General features: G+C 41.1%; 1 protein-coding gene across 1 annotated transcript in view; it reads left to right on the forward strand.

Annotated features, from left to right (window-relative positions):
- ANKRD44 (ankyrin repeat domain 44) overlaps positions 1 to 20849 on the forward strand; it is a 162135-nt gene that overhangs the window by 61138 nt on the left and 80148 nt on the right. The window contains exons 3-4 of the mRNA XM_044432145.1: positions 3850 to 3928; positions 14691 to 14761. Coding sequence (XP_044288080.1) covers positions 3850 to 3928; positions 14691 to 14761 — 150 coding nt within the window. The remainder of the gene's footprint in view (positions 1 to 3849; positions 3929 to 14690; positions 14762 to 20849) is intronic.

A 20849-nucleotide genomic window follows, 5' to 3' on the forward strand; every position in this document is an offset into this window, starting at 1 on the left:
TGTTTTTGTAAAAAAAAAATCTAGGATTTCCCACTTTGAAAATTCTACTTATCTTTGGTTACATTGTCTAAAATGGTGGAATATTGGGTGATAATTTTGTCCACCTTAGCACATTTCATAGGATTGACTAGATAGACAATTCTGTGAAGATTTGCAAATCTTTTAGACATAAATGATACACATGCAATTATTCTGCATTCACTAGTGTCCTTGATTATGTTATTTTGCTATTGCCCCCAGAAAGACAAATAACCTTCTTGATGCATAATTTTCTGGTCTTTCTAGCATATTCTCTTGTTTAGAGAAGGAGCAAAGCAAATGATAAGTTTGTCAAAGGATAAAGCAAAGAGGCAAATTAATTTTACTTCTTCCTTCAACAAATATATTTTTGGAATTACTTAGTTTCTTGGGCAGATCCTTTTTGTTTGTTTAAGGACTGTACTTGAAACATGCCTTGCTTATCTTAACAAGGTATGTAATCTTTCCTGTTGTCGAATTTCATTCTTTTGGTTGGAGTGTTTATGTGTACTTGATTCCTTCCCTAACATGTATAGAGGAAATGAGAGAGATGTTGCATCAGTTTACGTGCCCTGCCACTTAGGGTTTTTTTATAGTTTGGTAGCCATCTTCCCATCACTGCAGATAGGTCATAACTTCCAGAGATGCTTTAAACTTCATTAAGGCTGAGTGCCATATTTAGGGTTTTGTGCATCAGGAATGGGCAGAAGTTAGATGAGGGTCTACTGTCAGATCTCAGGGTGATTTGTGGTAGATCAGCACATTTTACTGATTTCCAGGTCAGAGACTGGCGTAGTGGCCTGTTGTTTGAAATGACTGAGAGCTGAGTTCAGTTGTAGTGCTGAAAATGAATTCCTAAGGTCAGAATGTACTCGGTGGTACTCTGTTCTTTCTCTCTTATTGAACATCTTTTGTATCTGACTGTGATTGGTGGACCAAATAAAGAAATAATGGCTAGGTGGGCCATGTGGGGAGTTAATGTTCAACCCATCAGGAGGATACCAGGGTGGGGAAGGCTGGTTTAAACTTTTACATGAGAGAGAGAGCAAAAGAGTGTGGCAGAGGACTTAGATGTCAAGACCTTCTGTTTATGACACAACCACTGACTGCTTTCAGGAGAGCCTTTCTCCTTGCAGAGAAGGGCTATCACTGGGAGTCAGTACCATTTGACACTTGCCAAGGTCTACATTCCTGCAGAGGGACCATTGCTGATCTTTGGAGCCCCCTGGTCCTGCTGCTGTGCTGGAAGTCAAACCCAGCCCTCATAGGATCTAAACTTAGCCCTCGGATTGTCATGGTTCCAACCCCTTTCTCCCATCTGCCAGTTGTTTGGTAAGTTCACTGCCCTTCTGTAGCCTCCCACCTTCTAAAAGTTGGAACACCTCTCTTGAGGTTTCGTTACTGGTAGGAAGCACTTTCCACTGCAATATGTTGTCATTCTTTTAAATTTTTGACCTCACCCCTTTGCTTTTGATTGTGTCTCCCCCCGCCACAAGCTTCGCTGAAGTCACAATTGGCCCCCCTTGGGCTGAAGGGATTCCATAACTCTGGTTTATGCCTCCTGCGTAGATAAGCAGTGGCAGGCATGGGGAGCAGGAAGAGAGGATTTATGGCGGGGCCCACTGTGCTCCACATCTTGTCCAAGGGCTCCCACCCCCTTGAGTTGGTGCTGTCGGAAAGGCACCATGCAGGAGAACCCTTGCCTGAAAAAAATGTAGCCTTATCCAGCTATGGTGTTGTTCACGGGCGAACCTTTCCTGATCAAAAGTGGCAGCTGCTGCTTCCACCTTCAGCCCACTTACTGTTTGAGTGCCCGTGTTCAGCAGTTCATATGCAGTGCTCATCAGGAACAGGCCTTTTCCTTCATTACTAGAGCTATACTATCATAATTATGATTATGTCTGCATGGAGTACAGGTGGAGAGTGGGATGTGGATAATTACAGAGATGTTTGGCATCAGCTGAAGTTTTCCATCCCCAGTAGGGGATCACAAGCAAATCATTACTACTACAAAAATTAGACTTGGAAGTGCAGATAGAAAGAAATAATAGCACAGAAATAAAATGGAAGCTGGGGAGTACGTGGATATAGAAGTGAAGTCTCTCTTATCTGTAGGGAAAGGATAGACAAGGTCATAAATTTAAATATGTATAAGAAATATGTCCTTCCTTCCTTCCTTTCAACAAAGACTCTATTATTCATTGTACTGGCTATACTTCTGTGCATCTCACCCAAGGTTCTTTCAAAATAGGCTCTGCTTTTGACCATCAAAATTGTCACACACACCCATAGAATAAAATATCTAAGTATATATTTGTATTTAATAATTTGAGAGCCAGTGTGGTGTCTGGGGTAAGAGTGTGGGCCTGGGATTCAGGAAATCTGGGTTCTAGCCCCCTGCTTGGCCATGGAGTGGTTCACAGGCTCTCAGCACAAGCTACCTCTCAGGGTTGTTATTGTTAGGATAAGGTTGAGAGCAGCAGGAGGAGACTAATGTAAGCCATTTTGCATTTGCTGTAAGAAAAAAAGTGGGATATAAATCTAATAAATTTCAGATTTTGAGAAGAAACCAGCCAGCTGTGACTAGTTAAAAATTGGTGTGGATGCTGCATGAAAAGTCTCCATAAACATCTGGAGGGTTTTAGTAGGAAATGGATTTAGGGAAGGACATAGACAAGGATAAGTGTGGAAAATATGGGATAGGAGAATATTAAAAAGTGTGTCAATTAGAATTAAGGAGAATTTTTATAAATTAGTATGGAAATGGTATATGACTCTGGTTAAACTATTTCATATGGATAATAAATAATCTAATGTATATTGGAGATGTGGACAAAATATGGGTACCTATTTCCATAAGTTGTGGGAATATGGAAACATTAAAAAAATGGATAATGATTTTTAAAGAGATTAGTAAGATACTGGATGTAAAAATTGAAGCAGACCCTGAAATAGCATTGTTGCTATTTTTTGTGAAAAGAAATGGTATATCAGAGAATTAATAATGATAATGAATTTTGTATCTGCAGCAAAATTAATAGCAAAGAATTGGAAGGAGAAAAGGGATTTCTAATTAATTGAATGGTATAAAGAAGTTTGGTGTATATAGCAGTTAATAACAAGTTGATGTGCAAGATAAGGGTGAAAAAAGGACTGTCAGAGAAGAATGATTTTAATAATATGGGGTATGTTTATTGAATATGAATTAATAAAAGGGGAAGGTAATCACACCTCAAAGGATGTACTGCAATTTTGGAAGGAAGGGGGTATCTCAGTAAGAGCATAAAAATGGGAAAAAAATAAATACTAGGCAGCCATGGACCTGGTAGAGGGGTGCACCAAGGGTGATTCTTGTTTTCTAAACTTTATTTTGAAAACTGAGTGTTCTTTTCTTTATTGTATGATTTTGGTATTTGTCTTTGTATTTGAAAGAATAATTAAAATTAAAACGTCTGGAGGGCACTTGGTTGGGAAGGGGTGTCATACAGGATAACAAGCCCTTGCCTGAGCTGTCTCTGCCTTCCCTTGCAAAAAAAATCCTGGAGCTGTTTCTATAGGCCACAGCATCGCACAGATGTCAAAAGTCCTGTTATAATACTGACCTTTGCTACTGTTGGGACTGGAGCAAGGGAAACCTGTCAGTGGCCCTTCTGCCAGCCACCCACTTCTTTCTCCCTCATAGCTGTATTGAGAGTGCCATCCATGAGTGATCAAGGCCTGGTCTCACCTCTCTCCCTCGGAGCTACAGGCCACACCTGGCCCCAGTGGTAGTTGTAGGCCTCTGATTTTTCTGTACTGATAACCACATTTGCCATTTTTGCCGCCTTTTAGGACACAGAGAAGAGGACTCCTCTTCACGTCGCTGCTTTCCTAGGAGATGCAGAGATTATTGAGCTCCTCATCTTGTCCGGTACGTCATTCTTCTATTGCTGTCTGCCATTTATGAAAGCAAATTGTTTATGGCTGCTACAGATCCTTCATGCATTATCAGGGATAACCAGCTGAAGGGTTGTCTTCCACAGGATGCTGAGTGGAAAGGTGGATGCTGGACTGGTGGATGCTGGATTGGTGTTTGTGTCCATAAATGCAGAGTTTATGCATTTGTTGTTGCGAGAGCGCTAGCTAGGTTCCCTTGAGGTGTAGGAATCTTCCCAGCATTCAGCCTGGGACTGCAACATGCTTTGGCTTTTAATGCATTCTTTCTGTGTGGTTGTGTGAAAGTGGTAGTGTAATTTTCACAGATGCTGGTGCTAGTAGTGCCAGAATGATGGCTAGTCATGTAAACAAAACAAAACAAACCAAAACAGGCAAAAACTGTCCTCTTCCACAGAAATTTTAAGACCAGATTTTATCACCTGACTATACAAGTTAACTCTGTTCCAGCAGATTTCTCCCCTCTCATCCCTCTGTACTTGTAATTGTAATGTTAGCTTGCATTTTAATATTAGCTGCTTATTGAGCCCTGTCTGGCTATTCAGAGGCATATCAATTTGAAAAATAAGTAAATAATAAAAATAACCTAAAGTGTGAACCATAATGTAGTTCTGGAATATTGCAAGGAAGAAATTGGTGGAAGCATTTGATGGGGGAGGAGGATTTAATGACCTTAAAAAGTGGTGGGTGGGTAGTCACAGGTCACTTGATCTTCCTGAAAAACCTGGGGGTGGGGGCATTGTAGCCTTCAGCAATCTGGTGCTCTAGAGATATGTTGGGCCAAATCTCCTCATCCCCAGCTGTGTTGGTTGGGAAAAGCAAAAGTTCTGATTCAGTTCACCAGGCTGGGGAAGGCTGGTTTGAAAGGGGTGCGGTGAGGAAGTAACCAGTGACCATCTGGAGTTCTGTTCCAGCTCCCATCAGCACTATCCAGCATGGCCAATTGTTAGTGACGGTGAGTAGTGAAGTTCTAGCAAGCTCTGAAGAGCCACCCTCCTTATTTCCTGCAGATGCTGTGTCCTTCCAGCGGTGCTAGAAATATTCAGCATAGAAATTGTTTTGGCTGCAGTGCTCTGCCGCCATGGCTGGAACACCCCTGCAGAGTGGTGCAGTGAGGCAATTTTAGGCCCTGAAGTCATGCAGGGGTAGGGGGGCTGTTTGGATGTCTTCTGTGACAATGCTCACAGTTGACACGTGTCTTCCCCCTGCTCCCAACCAACATCCATGCCTTAAAACTACTTCTGCATTCCATATGTTAACATGTTTGCCCATTCTGATTTATTAATCTTTTAAAAAATACTCTTAGTGTGTATTGCCTTGCACTTTAAGGTCTTTTAAATTGTAGCATCATCATGACTGCAGGAATAAAATTGAGTTTGCTTTTGCTTCTCTGATCACTCACAAAGGACTAGTCCTTTGGGACCTCTGGGCTATGGGACCTGGAATCTGTCCCTAAGGTCCAGTTCTACCAACACCATATGATCCTGAGATGTGCTGAAGCCAGGAACATTTGCACTGGCACAGATATGCAGAGAATTATGCAATGTACTATATGCAAAATAACACTAACAGAATAATTGTGCTTCCTCTGTTGGGGTATTAGAAATATTGCTTGCCTTACTGGTCAGTCCATTGTGCAGAGTTGAAGGATGTGTGTAAAAGGCTTGTGCTTATCAGGAGCAGTATTAAGCAAATACTCTAAATATTAAGCATGTGGAAGTGTTGTAGTGTTTTCATAGTCCTACATAACATTTCCTAATTCCTAAAGCTTCTATCTATCTTGCATTATACTATTAAAATTGCATTATTTAAAAACATTTAATGACAACAACACTCTTATAAAAATATCCAGCTGTTGCTACTTCAGTAATGAGCCTAACTGTATAAATGAATTGGGAAGGATACAAATATGAAATAAGAGTAGAAAGGAAATTTAAAAAGCTTAGGAACAGGATATAATAACTATGGAGAGAATGTGACACCAAGATTGTGCTGCTCTCATTAAAGATTTTAAATTAAAGACATTAAACTTCACACACATTCTAACACATTTATTACTTGGCTGTTAGTTTATAACGACCACCAAAATAAGATACAATATTCAGAATTATAAAGAGAAGGATGATCTTTTACATCAAAACTCAATTATTTGTATTATAAATATTTTAATTAGTGTAAAAAATCTAATTTTAAAAAGTGAAGCATCCCAGAAGACATATCCTCCTAACTCAGTCCTACTGGCATGAACATCTACAGAAATTTGGAAGCACGTTGATTACAGCTGTGGGAAAAAAAGTGAATATAATGATTTAGTGGCACTTGCAAACTGCAGAGGCAAAGCAAAGTGGGTGCTTTCTACTTTTGATTTTTTTACCTTTAGAAAGTACAGTGCAAATAGTAAAGAGCACATTACTTATATATATTCTATTGCTGGCTTAAGGTGGCTGCTGGTGACAGTGGGGTTGGTGAAAGCAGAGCAGCTAACTACAGGGGGAATCGCACAAGAAATGGAGCAACTTCAAGATCATGAGTGCAAGGCAGAGGAATGCGGGATGTCTCTGACTCATGACACAGCCACAAATTTGAACCTCACTTTGTGTGCTCTAGAAGCAACCCATTGCACACAAGGTAAATTCAAGAGCATGAATGCAAGACAGATTGAAGAACTGGGGGAAAACCCGAACCCTGCACCTGTTTGCATGAGATGGGAATCTAAATGTTCAGTGCCCCTGCACTCTTCTGCATAGCATCTGGCAGCAGACAGTTGGCACTAGTAAGTACTATTAGTAATAGTAAAATAATAATATGCATGGCAGTAGCATAAAAACAGGCCCCCGGACAAATCAACAGCTAATCAGGCACAGATAATATTGAAACATTTTAAATCTGTGTCTACCACCTACATCTTATTTCCATGTTTACTCCAAAATAGGTGCAGGGCCCCCAGTTCAGATTGGGACCTTAGCTTGGTGGGGAGTAGGGGGCTTTTAAAAATTGGACTGGGATTCCTGCACCTACTGTAGTGTAGAAATGAAGAAAAAACATATGTGCCAAACACAGTTTTAAAGGAATGTTTATTTTGGCCCTCTATTCCACTGCTGAAGATTAACAGGTCTGATTTGCAAGCAGGCTTTAACCATGCTTTAAACATGGACATAAGATCGAATCATGGTTGTATTTGGATAGGATGCTGGGCGGAAAGTAAAAATTAAATTCAACAGGGACAAAAGCCAAGTTCTCCACCTAGGGGGAAAAAATCAGCTGCTTTGATACAAAATGGGGAATACTTGGCTCAACAGTACTGAGAAAGAAAGCAACCTTGGAGTTGTTGTAGACAACAAATTAAATATGAGCCAGCAGTGTGATGCAGCCTCAAAAAAGGCAAGCACTATTTTGGGATGCGTGCATACACACACACACAGAGAGAGAGAGAGAGAGAGAGAGAGGTATCACTTCTAGAAAAAGAGAAGTGCTCCTTCCCCTTTGTTCTGCATTAGTCAGACTTCACCTGGAATACAGTGTTCAGTTTTGGGCACCTTCAGGTTTAAAAAGGATGGTGAAAATCTGGAGAGAGTTCAGAGGAGGGCAATAAAGATGATACAGAGTCTGGAAAATAAATTTTATGATGAGCAGCTGAAAGAACTGGGCCTGTTCAGCCTTGGGAAAAGAAGACTACATGGTGATATGATAGCACTTTGCAGGTCTCTCAAAGGCTGTCACAAAGAAGAAGGAAAAGACCTAATCTCACTCATCCCAGATGGTAGAACACCTAACAATGAAGTTAAAGTACGGTACACGAGGTGCAGGCTAGATGCAAGGAAGAACATTCTGTTAGAGCAATACAACAGTGGAACTAGTTGCCAAGGGAGGTTGTGTGCTCTTCCACACTAGAGACATTGAATAAGAAACCAGAGGGTTATCTGAGTGCAATGATGTAACTGGTGCCCTGCACCAGCAGGGGTTTGGACATGATGGCCTTCTTGGCTCCTTCTGACCCTATGCTATGATTCTGTGAGGACCAATGCTGCTCTTAAGGTTAGTCCAACTGATTTCCAATGTTGTAGGATCCTTTGCTTGGCTTGGCAGCAATTTCAGGTTTGGTTCAGGCCTTTGTAGCTCATATGCCACAGTGTAACATAGTTAACATTTGCACACCTTCTCTGTCTTTCATGTGTGAGAGTGTGCACACACATACACATGCATACACTATTGTCGTACGCCAACTCAGTGCTCTCTGCTTTAATCTGATTTATTTCTCTGAATAATGTGTGAAAGGGGTGTTAGTTTAGAGGTGGATTAAATGATTTGGCAATGTCAATATTTGTAGTCTGAAGCCAGGCCCTTAATCAAACATCACAGTGTTTGCTCATGAATGGCTTTATGGGGAGAAAGCGGAGCTGCTGGCGTTTCCATTATTACTTTATAAACATGAGACAGTCCACAGGTTGGCATAGTAAAGTCATCCCAGTTGAAGAGCTGGTGTGATGCTGTGGCTGAGAGCATGAAGGACTAAGGCCCTGGTCTGTATCTCAGCATCACATCTTGACTATGTCTTGACATGGGTTGCTATTGGACAGCTATGAAGTGCAGAGCAGAATGAGTTTGAGTAGAGAAGCAGCAGGGAGGAGATGGTTGAATCCCTTCTCCACCCACAGGACTTTGCACAATTTAAGGCATGAGCCAATGTCACAACATTGAATATGGAGGCTTACATGCATCTAGTGCTGAACACAAGGTGTGGCAGGGGCAGTTTCTACTGCTCCAAGCCTTGTTCCCTGCATTTCAATGAGACAGCCCTTTTTAGCCATCTAGATGAAGTGCTGCAGAGTGGGAGGGAAGGAGGCTTGAGCACTGTTTGGATACAGCATGATCCATCAGCCCCAGGCTCCTGCTTTCCCCTTCTACCAGCACATGCCTCTCCAAGGTTGATTTCCAGCATTGAAAAAGTAGCCAGTGTAGTTCTTTTCATGCTACCTACATGGGGTGGGGATGGGGGTGTTGCAGGACTTGGAGCTGGAATGCTGTATAATCCTATATTCCCCCCACCCCAACAATGTCAGGAGACCATAGGATTGTGCTCTGTATTATTTTAGTTACTTGGGGGCAGGAGCACAGCTCACAGGTCTCATACTCAATCATTGGCATCTCCTGTTACAAAAAGAGACCAGGCAGTAGTTGACAATAAAGGACTGTATCCAGTGTTGGTTTATCATTTGATTTGATTTGTTCCCTGACTTTTTATTTTAAGAAATGGCATTTGAGGTGGCTGACATGTTGATGCATCTGCTCCAAGTAAGTTAAATGTTGGATGCCACTCAAGCGCCTCTGTCCAAGAACTTGCAGAGCTGTTGTTAATCAGAGAAATAAACACTGGAGCAAATAGAGTCAGAGCAAATGGACTCACAGAGCAATTTTCTGTGGCTCCCATGCACATTTGGCTCTCCCAGGGTGCTTTTTCCCTTCAGGATTGCAAGATACCCTCTCCTTCTGACTTCACTTTTTGTGCATGAAAGTGTCCTCCCCCTCCCACACACCCCTGCATTACTTCATAGATTCTCAGCAATGGTGTGCATTCTAGCCACTTTTCTTGGCTTCCGCTTCCTTCCCCACTTCTTCATTCTTGGGATGCTAGTAGCAACCAAAGTTGTTTGTAAGTCTTAACGAGATAACAAATATGTAGCAGTGTGGCACCATAAAAAGCAATTGTTGGCCTCTGTAATGTTGCTGCAGTTGAAGGCATTTCCAATTTTCAGTTATTTTATTCATTGCCTGTTTCAAGTTTTGTGTATTTGCATTGTGTGTATACAGAGAAGAAGGAAGAGCTTTCTTTAGAAAACGAAAGTCAATTCTAACCAAGGAAAGATGCGATTTGCTATCTTTTCAACAGTGTGATGATGCATCTCTAATTAGGGGCATCAGAAGAGTGTTGCTGAATGAGATCAGAGTTCCATCCAGTAAGTCTGATATTCAGTACGCAACAGCAACCAGGGAAAGATCTCAGGGAAGGAAGTAATGTCTCTTATTTAGTTTCCACAGCTGTTACTCAGGGATGCACGGTTTCTAAACCTTTTTAAAAGCCTTTTTATGCAAGCAGTCTGTGCTTGTGCAAACTGTGTAACAAGTGAACAGGAACCCTTTAGATTTGAGGCACAGCAGCTGCAATAATGTAGGAGAAGAGAGAACAGAAATCCGCTGCAGCTGAAATCTGTGAGTGCTCCTTTTTAACAATGCTCACCGTATGTGTGAGAGGAGACAGAGCTTGAAAACTAGTGCATGAATTGGCCCTCAGCTTTCATATCAAGTTAGTTCCAGGATGTTTTTGGAGCGGAAGATAGGAGCCCCTTTCAGATGTTTGTGAAGACTAAAATGCCAGTCTTGGCCTTTGCAGGAACAGCTCTTAGTTAATAGAAATTTGCCCATGGTGGCTCTTTTCTGCATGTGTTTTAAAGGGGGGCTGCTGCAATGCCAGTCCATACACATGTTGCTTTTAGCCCTTTCAAGCATATAGAAAGATCTAAGAATGTACTGTTTTTTCCTTTAAAAGCTAGTGCCCCCTAGCGTGTGGGGTCATTTTTCAATAGAGCCTACAATATGTGTGGGTTATATTTGTCCAGCACTGTAGATATTTCACAAAGATGGCTTCATTTCTTTCTTATTTTAAAAAGGAGCTTTTTAGATAAATATTTAAAAGCATAAGGGTGGAAGTGAGCTCTGTTATTCTACACATAATCCTAAAATGAATTCACCTTTTTGCCTGTGCCTGTGTCTTCTTGGTTGCAGTAGAATGTCTGTGTGCAGAGAATCTTGCTGGGGTTGCTGCTTGAATGAGTCACCCCTCCTGAACAGCAAAATTATACATGAGACAATCATGTTTTATGAGATCTTATACAAAACTAGAGGGTTGGAGATATACTGATACCATATATTTTGTGTATGTTTTCTGACTGCTTTCCCTTTTTAAACCTCCGAAGTCTCATTATTCATGCAGCCCATAGACTGCCCTACCCCTTGGAATAGCTCAAGGTTATGACTTGTAAATTCTGTAGTGACCTGCTGGATGAGAAGTAAGCTGACTCTATCAGACTACCAATATGATTCTGTTTTTGTTAATTTCATTAAACACATGGCCTACATTTTTAACTGTGCTTTATGGATGCACATGGCCAATGTCAAAACAGACCCTCTAAATCTTGTGTACTTTTTAACTGAAAGGAGTACAAGAAAGATTTATTGCCAATAGGAATATTGTCAGCAGGACTAGATGCTGCAGAAAAAGAACTGGCCCATTGAATTTCATACAAGGCTCAGGAGAGACGTTTGGTGAAATATGTTCATAGTTAGACTTGTGGCAGATGAACTGGTGGCAGTGCAAATAAACATAGCATCTAATGAATAAAGCATATATCCTGTGCAAAAATGGCCCTCTAGGTTACCATTAAAATAGAAATTATTCAAAGGTAAATTGAAGACCTGTGGCTTGATGTGTAAAAATGGCACTGTGAACCTGAACTCAGCATGGCTGTGCGGGTTTTTGCTGTCCAAGGGTTTGGCATTGCCTGGTTAGACTGAAATAATGGGCAGGCAGGGAAAGGGATTTTAAAAGTCCTGTCTATTTATGTATAGCAGAGTGGTAGAACATGTGTTTTTCATGGAGGAGCTCCCAGGTTTTATCCCTGACATGTCTTAAAAGGACCAGAAGCCTAAACAGGAGGTTATTTTAATTGCATGTCTAGTAGTCACTTCTCAGATTTTAAACATTTAATACTAGATGTGAAGGCTGGCATTCACTGGGGCCATAGTGTGTGAGGCAAGACTGATTAACCCTTCCCTCCCCAGCTGTGCAAAATCCCCTCCCTGTGCCACGATTGGCATTAGGAAAAAAGTTCCCACTGGCACCAATAGGAGACTTTTCCTTCTGATGATAATTGCAGCATGCACACCCTTTTACTGAAATCACAGCCAAGGAAATAAGAGTTCATTGGACTGATACCTCCCTGTGTGCTAAGATCTCGACAAACACTTCTGCACCTGGTATTATTTTTTTTAAACCCCTACAGTTGAGTCTACTATTCTTACAATATGTATAAAGGCTAGGTTCCCCTTCATTGAGCAATGGGAGGCACATTGGAGATACGTTACCAGTCAGCATTGGTTTAGGATAGGGGTGGGCAGTAGGGAAATATCCAATTCTTTTGCATTTCTGGCATTCCTGAGCAGTAGCCATACTAGCTGAAGCTTCTGGGAGTTGAAGTCCAAAACACCTGGAGATCTATCTTCTGTCTACACTCAAGTCTAGACAAGCCAATTGCCTAATTTAGTAAAATGCAGTTTCAGATGCTTATTTTTTATTTAGTAGTTTTGCAGAGTCTATGAGAAACTTGAGGAAGTAGCTGTTTTGTTATGACAGCAGTGTAGCCATGCGTACATACATTAAAAGAAACCCAACAACTTTAAGACATGTATACAGTAAAAATACCACTACTATTTACTGCACACACCCAGTGATAATAGCCATGCTGCCTCTGATCAGGAGAGGCTAATTTGCAGCTTTCCAGAAGTTTGGGCCTTCGGCTCCCACGACCCCTCACCATTAGCTGTGCTGGCTAGGGCTGAAAGGAGTCGTGGGCCTCCAAAACATCTGGAGGGTCACAAGTTGTCTACTTTTGCCTTAGTTTATGGGCAGAGATCCTCTGGATCCCTACTTGACCCATCAGCCCCTGGCCCACTTATCAAGAATGAGAAATTTCTGTGTGTCATTTCAGCTTTCAAAAAGCCTCCTCTTGTGACACCCCCCTCCCGTGTGTGTGTGTGTGTGTGTGTGTGTGTGTGTGTGTGTGTGTGTGAGAGAGAGAGAGAGAGAGAGAGAGAGAGAGAGAGAGAGAGAGAGAGAGTGTTTCTGTGTGTCCCCATGTATGCATTCCCAGCCAACACCCATTGTGGGCCTTAGGATGAAAAAAATGGTGCTTCCAGTTTAAAAATGTAAGAGGGAGCAGCTTATTTAATGCCAGCGAATGTTAATTTTGTTAAAGGATGCGCAGCACTGCAACTGTACTAACCTAGGCCTCCCAAAATAAAAGGTTACTGTTGCTGTGATTAGTGTTGCCCTTTGCTACCAGGACCCCGAAATCTGTTGGGTAGCGTGGCAGGCACTGGTGCCGATCAGCCACCCTAGCATGGATGCAGAAGCTCTCCCTGTTATCTGCAGGAGCACTTGTAACAGTGCTGTGACATGTGAGGAAGTACGTCCTAATATCTGGTTTAAAGGCACTCTCTGACCTTGTTTTGTTTTTAAAAGATTGTAACTAACTAGAATGGCAATTTTTCCCCAGAGGTGGGGGGAGGGATGTTGAATCTTTTCTTAGTTCTTTTGAATAACTGCTTTAATAGCACCAAATATACAGATCATTTCTCTCCGTCAGTTAAACGGAACTGTGCAAAGCTAGCAGGGGAAGAGGATGTGGAAGCTAAAATGCGATAAAGTTGATAATGTGGCTGCTTATTTCTCTTTGTGGTCTGCTGCTGTTAGAGTTGTGTTTGTTTTGCAGCTGGAGCAGTTCAACAGCAACCAAGGGAAATCACTTTCTGATCTTCACTGCCTAGTTTGTTTTCTGAGGACCTCTCCAATTGATCAGTGAAAAAATGCCCAACCCACCTTTTAACTTTGGAAAACAGTTTTTCATGTTTCACACATGTTATTCAATCTACACATTATGGTTTCAGGGGCTGGTGTGGCAATAAAGTGCTCTTTAAAAAAAAAGTCCAGGTACTACACAAAAAGTGCTTCCTTTCCTGCTTTCCTAGTACATAACAGTAGATGGCGCTGTGGTACAGTGAAACAGTAGAAAAACACAAGTAGAAAAAGTGCTTTCTTTCACTTTCAGAAATAATGCCACATTTTTCCCGTTCTTAAAAAACAATCTATGGATTAGCATTATGTGTGAGCCAAGTTAATGTTACTAAAAACAGTAAAATATTCAGAGAATGGTAGTGATTTCTTTGGGGAGAAGGATTATTGTTGTGTTTTTCTAAATTTAGGGGAATATGTTATACTGGAGTGATAGAACAGGGATTTGTTTGGCATTTTTCAATGCATTAGACAATAACCCTAATAAAGTGATGAGGAGATATAAAGGTGGAGGCCGAGATACATGCCCTTTTCCTGTCTGCTGCTCATTACCACAATCCAGAGATTGATCTGAAGGTCAAACAAGCACCGTAAGGTTGTTGCTGGGTGGTTCATACATTTTTTTTGAAATAAGTAAAGAGGTTAAGAGAGATATCTGTGCAAGGTTAAGCGGTCACATAATAAGAAGTGCTGGAGCAATGCAGGCATCCATTTGGGCACATTCAAGTGGCGTGAAATTCAGATTTCTCAGCTTGTCCTGTAGCATTTCAAGGGAACTGTGGCTGCTAAAACCACTTCTGCTTGCTTTAGTGTGATAGGCAATATCCTCACAAGCTTTCAGCTGCAGGTTTGCAGGTTTCCCTTTCCTGGTTCCAGTGGATCTTCCCAGCTTACTCATTTTCTCTGCTCAGCTCTCCAGGCTTTGTCAAGAGTAGGGGTTTTGTCATCAAAAGTAAGCTAGTCTTGTTCTCAACCATACTGAGATAAAATATGAGAAGCCCGGAGTTCAATCTTCTTGCACTCCCTGCACCCTGAATCACTTGTTTACACTGACATTCTTAAAGCCAAATGTATTTTGTGGAAGATGTTCAAAATACATTCATTTAATTTTTAGGGGCTCGTGTCAACGCCAAGGACAACATGTGGCTGACTCCTCTTCACCGTGCAGTTGCTTCAAGAAGTGAAGTGAGTTTTATATCCAAGCCTTGGGCAGGACATGCTTTATGTATTTCACTGGGAAAGGTTTAAAATATCATTTTTGGACAGGTAATGAAAACTACTAGGATCCAGTGTGTGTTTCAGAAATGGGTACAGTGTAAACATCCATCAATCTTAGAAGCTTAAGGTACTTGAAAAATGAGCATTGATGTATATGTAGTTTATTTAGTAGCCATGGAACTAAAGTTATGGCAAGGCTGTGAACCTGAAAGACTGGGGGAAGAGGAGCAAGGGGTGTGGACCAGAAGGCCAGCATGGTGTCCTCCAGCTGGGTTTAAAGGGCATGGGTTTGACTTTTGGTGCTCAGACCCCACTTCTCTTTGGATTTAGGATTTGCTTCTCGGGCAAGTTACTTTTCTTTTACTCTGAGAAGTTTGCCTTGTAGGAAACAAGTATTCTGACCAGCCATTCCCACTGTGGCAGCCATTTTGCAAGAGTGCATATGACATTCTCTCAAGATTCCAAATGTGCCCACAGACCCAAAAAGGCTGGAGACCTCTTGTTTGATATGGCCGGGCTGAATGTTTTTAGTGTTAGCTTTGGAATTTCCCATGCACAACAGGCTGTACACTGTGAACTGAATCTGTTTTTCAGGACATAGATTCATCATTATGTGTATTTGGTTACCTCAAATATGCCCCATAGATAAGTTTATGTGTTTTAAAGGCCAAGAGACTCCAAAGCAATAAAGTTTCTTCTGGGCTTCACCAATTCAAGTGGGAGGATTGCACATCTCCATGTTCTCCAAAACATACACCAGTAACTATCTAATCTCGTTGAGAAATCACAGGGGATGAGTGAAGAGCCAGATGACTGGAGGAGAGCTATTGCTATCCCTATCTTCTGAGAACAGTGGGCAGTACATGTCCAATGATGAGTTGCCCCCAAGGCATTGACTTCTAATTCCCTGATGCCTGCACCAAGCTACCTTATTTAGGTTTTCTCATCCCCAGTCTGGAGAGTTTGTTATTTTGCTGCCTGAGGCAAAGGACAAGATAGCAGCCCCCTTGCCCCAATTTCTATATATAGATGCTGACTGGACTGGCAGTTGAAATTTATTTCAGCCTTGGTGATAGGATGACACCTGAGGGCAGCAGGCTAGTTTAGGGGTGCAAGGCAGGCTTTGTGGCACACACAGGTCTTTTCTCCAACACCTTGCCCACTGTTCTGCTGCCCCACTCTTCCTAGGAGCAGGGCTAGCCCTGCTGTCTCTAGTTCCTCAAGAGATAGAAAGCAGTGGCTCAAAATAGAAAGGAAAGCAGATTTAGATTAAATAGTATGCAAGGTTTCCATGGTGAACAAATAGTTCAGCTATGGAATCAGGTACCTTTCAGAGACCTCTGGGACTTTTCTCAATGTCTAACAAAAGGCAGGAGAGGCTTTTATCAGGGATGCCTTCCATTGTAACAATTTGCATAGGTAACCAAAAGTCTCTTTGATGCACACTTACATAGACAGTGTGCATCGAAGCCAATGCCATGACAAATCTTTAAGGTGCTGCAAGACTTTGTACTTCTTGATATGGTTTATCTTTAGAGTAAACTTGCCTCACAGTGCTCCAGGGGATGACATATAGAGAGGTTCTCACTGAACAAAGAGAGAATGTTCTGCGCCTCTCTAAATATATGTAAGACAAAACAAAGATAATTCCAGGATCAGAGCAAACAGTCCAAGGTGGGATCGAGTTAGACATGTTTATGGTTGTCCTTGAAGGGTTGTTTCTACAGGAAAGGAAATGTATTTTATTGATAACTCTGACTTTTCTCCAGGTTTCTGTAGAAAAAATAACTTGAGAAAGACATGTTTTCTACATGACTGAAGCAGATCTGTGTTTAAGCACAGAGATTTGTTGGTGACACACCTCTTCATGATATGATGTGCTTTTATACACTGCCTAGTAATTAAACTTCTCAAGGTAGCTACTTCCAGTTAATGGATTGTGTCCAATGTTAGACTAACTTAAGTCCCAATAATTTCAATGGGTCTACTCTAACTTTGAATACAATCCACTGTTTAAAAGCCTTCACTTTGAGTGGCAGCACCACGAAACATGAAAGAAGAAGTGTTTTAACTGGTCAAATGACCTTCAACCGGTATGGCCAAACCCTGTTGGAAACATGAAGTGCTTCTGAGGGGGCATCTTTAGGGGTGTGAGTGTGACCAACCAGTCTTTGCTTGGCTACTACCCATTATAGTCCACTTTGCACAACCAAAAACAGGATTATAGGCAAACAGTTCAGATGAAATTAAAACAGCCTAAAGAGAATTTATGAAACAGTTCACATGAGCAATTTATGGAGAACTTTTACTTCAGAGATGGGGAAAAGATTACGCTTGTGTTCCCTTCCATCCATTTCTTAAGATACCATGAAGCTATTGTTTTGTTTGTATTTGTTCTGAAAGCAGCGTCCGGAATGTACCTTTTGTTCCTTTCCCTCTCCTTGCCTTGTCTCAAAGGTACAACTTAGTGAGGAAAACACAATATAACCAGGTATGACAGAATTTTCATCAATTCTAAGCTGCCATTTTTGTTTTCATTTTCATCATCTGAACATTGAGGCAATGCCACGCTTGCCAGTGAGTTGACTGCTAAAAGAGCCTTCTTTTTTAGAAGGGTTGAAAACTTGGCTGTTCTCCAGGGACTGATGGAATGGCTTCTGCAACAGTCTGAGCACTTGCCAAGCCTAGAGGCATGAATCCTTGGAGCGCATTTCTGAACTTGAGTATTGTTTAGCTACTATTGGAGTTTCCCAGCTGCTGGCTTCTAGCAAAAGTCCACTGAAAGAAATCTCTAATGGAAGACAAATGCTTGGAGACAAAGGGAGCAAAGTTGGGAGAGGAGAGAACCCACCAACCTTAACAGAAAGGTTAAACATCCACCTCTAAAAAGGAAAGTGGTATTGCCATGATCATTATGACCCAGAGGTTTTTTTCTCAAGCCAGAGCTGGCAATTTCTACTGAATATGACAGTCTGGCTGACTAGATAGCTTTTGCAATCTTTATAATATCCATCTGAAGCACAACACTATTGCTACTAAGTAGTAAAATGGCTGGGTCAAGCTGACATTGAATTCCTTTCTTTTTTGTATCCCAACTTTATTTCTGTCAGCACACACGTGCACATATATTTAGTGTTAATCTCCTTCACATGCACAATGTGTGAAGAGGTTCCACACAATTAAGAGGGCATTGGGGCCATGCTACAGGCACCACCTCTGAGGTCACTCAGCTCCCCATTCCCAACATCCATGCATATCTTCAGAGGCAAGCTCATGTCCCTAGGAGGTGGGGTGAGGAAGTCACGTGGCCCCAAAGCCAAGGGCAGAGGGAGAGCCCAGCTGTCCTTTCATTATATGCGCTCTTGTCACACAATTAATGTGTGAAGGAGGCATCACTGACTACAAATTAGTGCCTCAGGTAGAAGTTTCATATCATCTGGTGTCACCTCAGGCTAGATATGCACATTACAATGCATTGTCACTGCTGAAAGGACTGATCTTGCACCTCCTCCTCCTCCTGCTTTCTCCAGCAAAGTTTAGTGAGGAGGAAAATGAACAGGATGACAAGAGAGTTCTCTGCCAGCTTTCTGTTCCACTGGGCAATCCCTTGTGGCTGAGGAAATGCAATGATGGCACATAGGGAGTTCTATTTTGCTTAAGTGTCATGGAGGACAGGAGGAGTCGGAGTCATGGGAGGGTATAGCAATGCATCAGATATGATGCATACATCCAGCCTAGCAACAAAATGTTTTGCAGTGGTGACAGTCAATGCATTTTGTCAAGAATTGTTGAAGATTGGATGATGTACACATAAGGGAGAACAAGTCCATCATGGGGAAAGGAGGCCTGCAAAGCATCTGAAGCTGGGATAAAAGGAAGTGTTTATAGACATTGAGTTCCACTGGCATGTCAATTCATCATGGAAAATAAAAGTGGTTAAATATTCTAACTAGGTATGCAGGAGGTGAAGCCAAATGCATAATTATATTATGTAGGCCATGAGCTGAAAAAGTGAGTGTAGTTTCTTGATATTTAAGAACTGGTTCATTTTTCCCTCTCTCTCACTTATATAGCAATGTACCTGGCTTATATGTTAATCATAAAGAGGTAAGACTAAGGTAGTGACTTGCCCAAGCACATGCGTCCTGGCACCAAGCTAGCCATTGAGCAGAAATATGAATCGGAAAGATTTAAGCTTCTGATTTTTTTATTGCCTTTTGTTTTAGGTGTGTGCATTGCTTTTAAAATGAATTGAATGGGTCATTCAGTCTGAAACAAATGCAAAAATGTACCTATGGGAATCCCATTAAGGACTCTGATTCATAGCCCTTCTATCTCCACTTGTACGTTGTGGGAGTTGGGAGAATTTCCTAGTTCCTGCAGCAGTGACAATATCACCTGCTTGTACGGCTTTCACCAGGAGCCACCTCTTTTCCTCCTAAACTGTCCTGGATGTCTTTCTTTCTAGATTGGATTCTGGAGGGAAGTGGTTGTCAGCAGATCCTCTCCTCCCCATTTTTTTGGCATGGCCACCTTTTTTGTTCTCAAAATACCCAGAGCAACACAATGTTAAGGCCATTTTGGTGAGAAAAGTATGGCAGCTTCCAATAATGCCTACTATTGCTACAGACAGGAGCAAAAAGCAAACAAAATCAACAAAAAATAATCAACATGCATGTTAAAATAATGCAGATAATAAATAACAAAATGAATGTAAGTTGAGAGTGAGAGTCCTAGTAACAAGCAAATGGAATAACAAATTTAAATGGGGGTCTTGATTTGTTTTCTTTAGGTTCCCTTCTGCTTTTTGAGCTTTTCTACACAAAGTTTTTAAGTAGTTTTTAATTCACTGTATCTGCTTCTGACTTTGCAGCCAAATTAGAATCTGGTCCCTGTTTTTCCACTATATAACTTCTAGGTGTCACTGTAGGATTGCAGAATAGCATAACTACACACAGGAAATTTCTTTCACTTTCACAATTAAAATGCCCCATTTTTCCTGTGCTAAAAAGGCCTGCCAAAAGTGCTGTTTAGACACAGAAATGAAACTGGAGGGTCAAGATGTTATGTAAATAATCCATAAGCCACTGTGAGTAGGGAATGATGAATGCCCACTAAATGCCTCATGTAGAAAAGCCATCAGCTCAATGTAAAAATGCTTTAGAGATAATTCTCTACCTTGGTATTGTTTAACTACCCTCTTTTCAAAAGGTCATATGGAGTTGGTTCAACACCTGTCATCATTCTGCTGAACCAACAAATAATATCTGTAAACCAACTGAACCCTTCAGACTCTGTTTCTTCAGGTCGATTTGCAACATCTTCCTTGTCTTTTGCACCTCTATTGGCCTGTGAAGACTTTTAAATAAATTAAAGAATTTTCTGAGTCACATCACCAACAAAGTATTATTATTGGTAATCCAAGAAATCTTGCAAAATAGATGCAGTTGCTGTTCTTCATCATTGCTGGTGGGGATGAAACTGATAGCTGAGGAAATAAAAATATTGGCAGTACAGTTTATAACCCTAAGCATTCTGCTGGTGACTATCTTGTTAGCAAGTGAGATGATCGGAAACATATAAACAAAAACCCAACAAAACCAACATAGAATTATTGGACATTGTTTGGATAATGTTATAATATACAAACAAGCCTAAGAAACTATTTTATTTTGCAAAGTCATATATCAGTGAGTGCTGAGCTTTCAGAATATAGGATTCTCTTTAGAGAGGGAAATGTTAACATGTAATGTTTAGTGCATTTTGTACATATTCTGCATTTTATTATTTTTGAGGTACACAGAATTATTTTTCTACTAGTATTAAAATACTGATGCATAGAGGTATGGGGTATACAATGGTTGGTAATGGTAAAACAGCATCAGGCTCATGAGGAAAAGCTTATATTTCATATTTAATTACATTGTTCACATAAAATATGCACCCACTTATACTAGAAAAGTTCTTAATTCTAAATCTTTATAGATTACCTTTCAATAGAAAACTGTCTACCTGATAGTTTAGTTGAGAATGCTAAATATGATACCTGTCTCTT

This window comes from Varanus komodoensis, unplaced genomic scaffold (assembly GCF_004798865.1).
Source record: "Varanus komodoensis strain SLA01 unplaced genomic scaffold, ASM479886v1 scaffold23, whole genome shotgun sequence".
Lineage (NCBI taxonomy): Eukaryota > Metazoa > Chordata > Lepidosauria > Squamata > Varanidae > Varanus > Varanus komodoensis.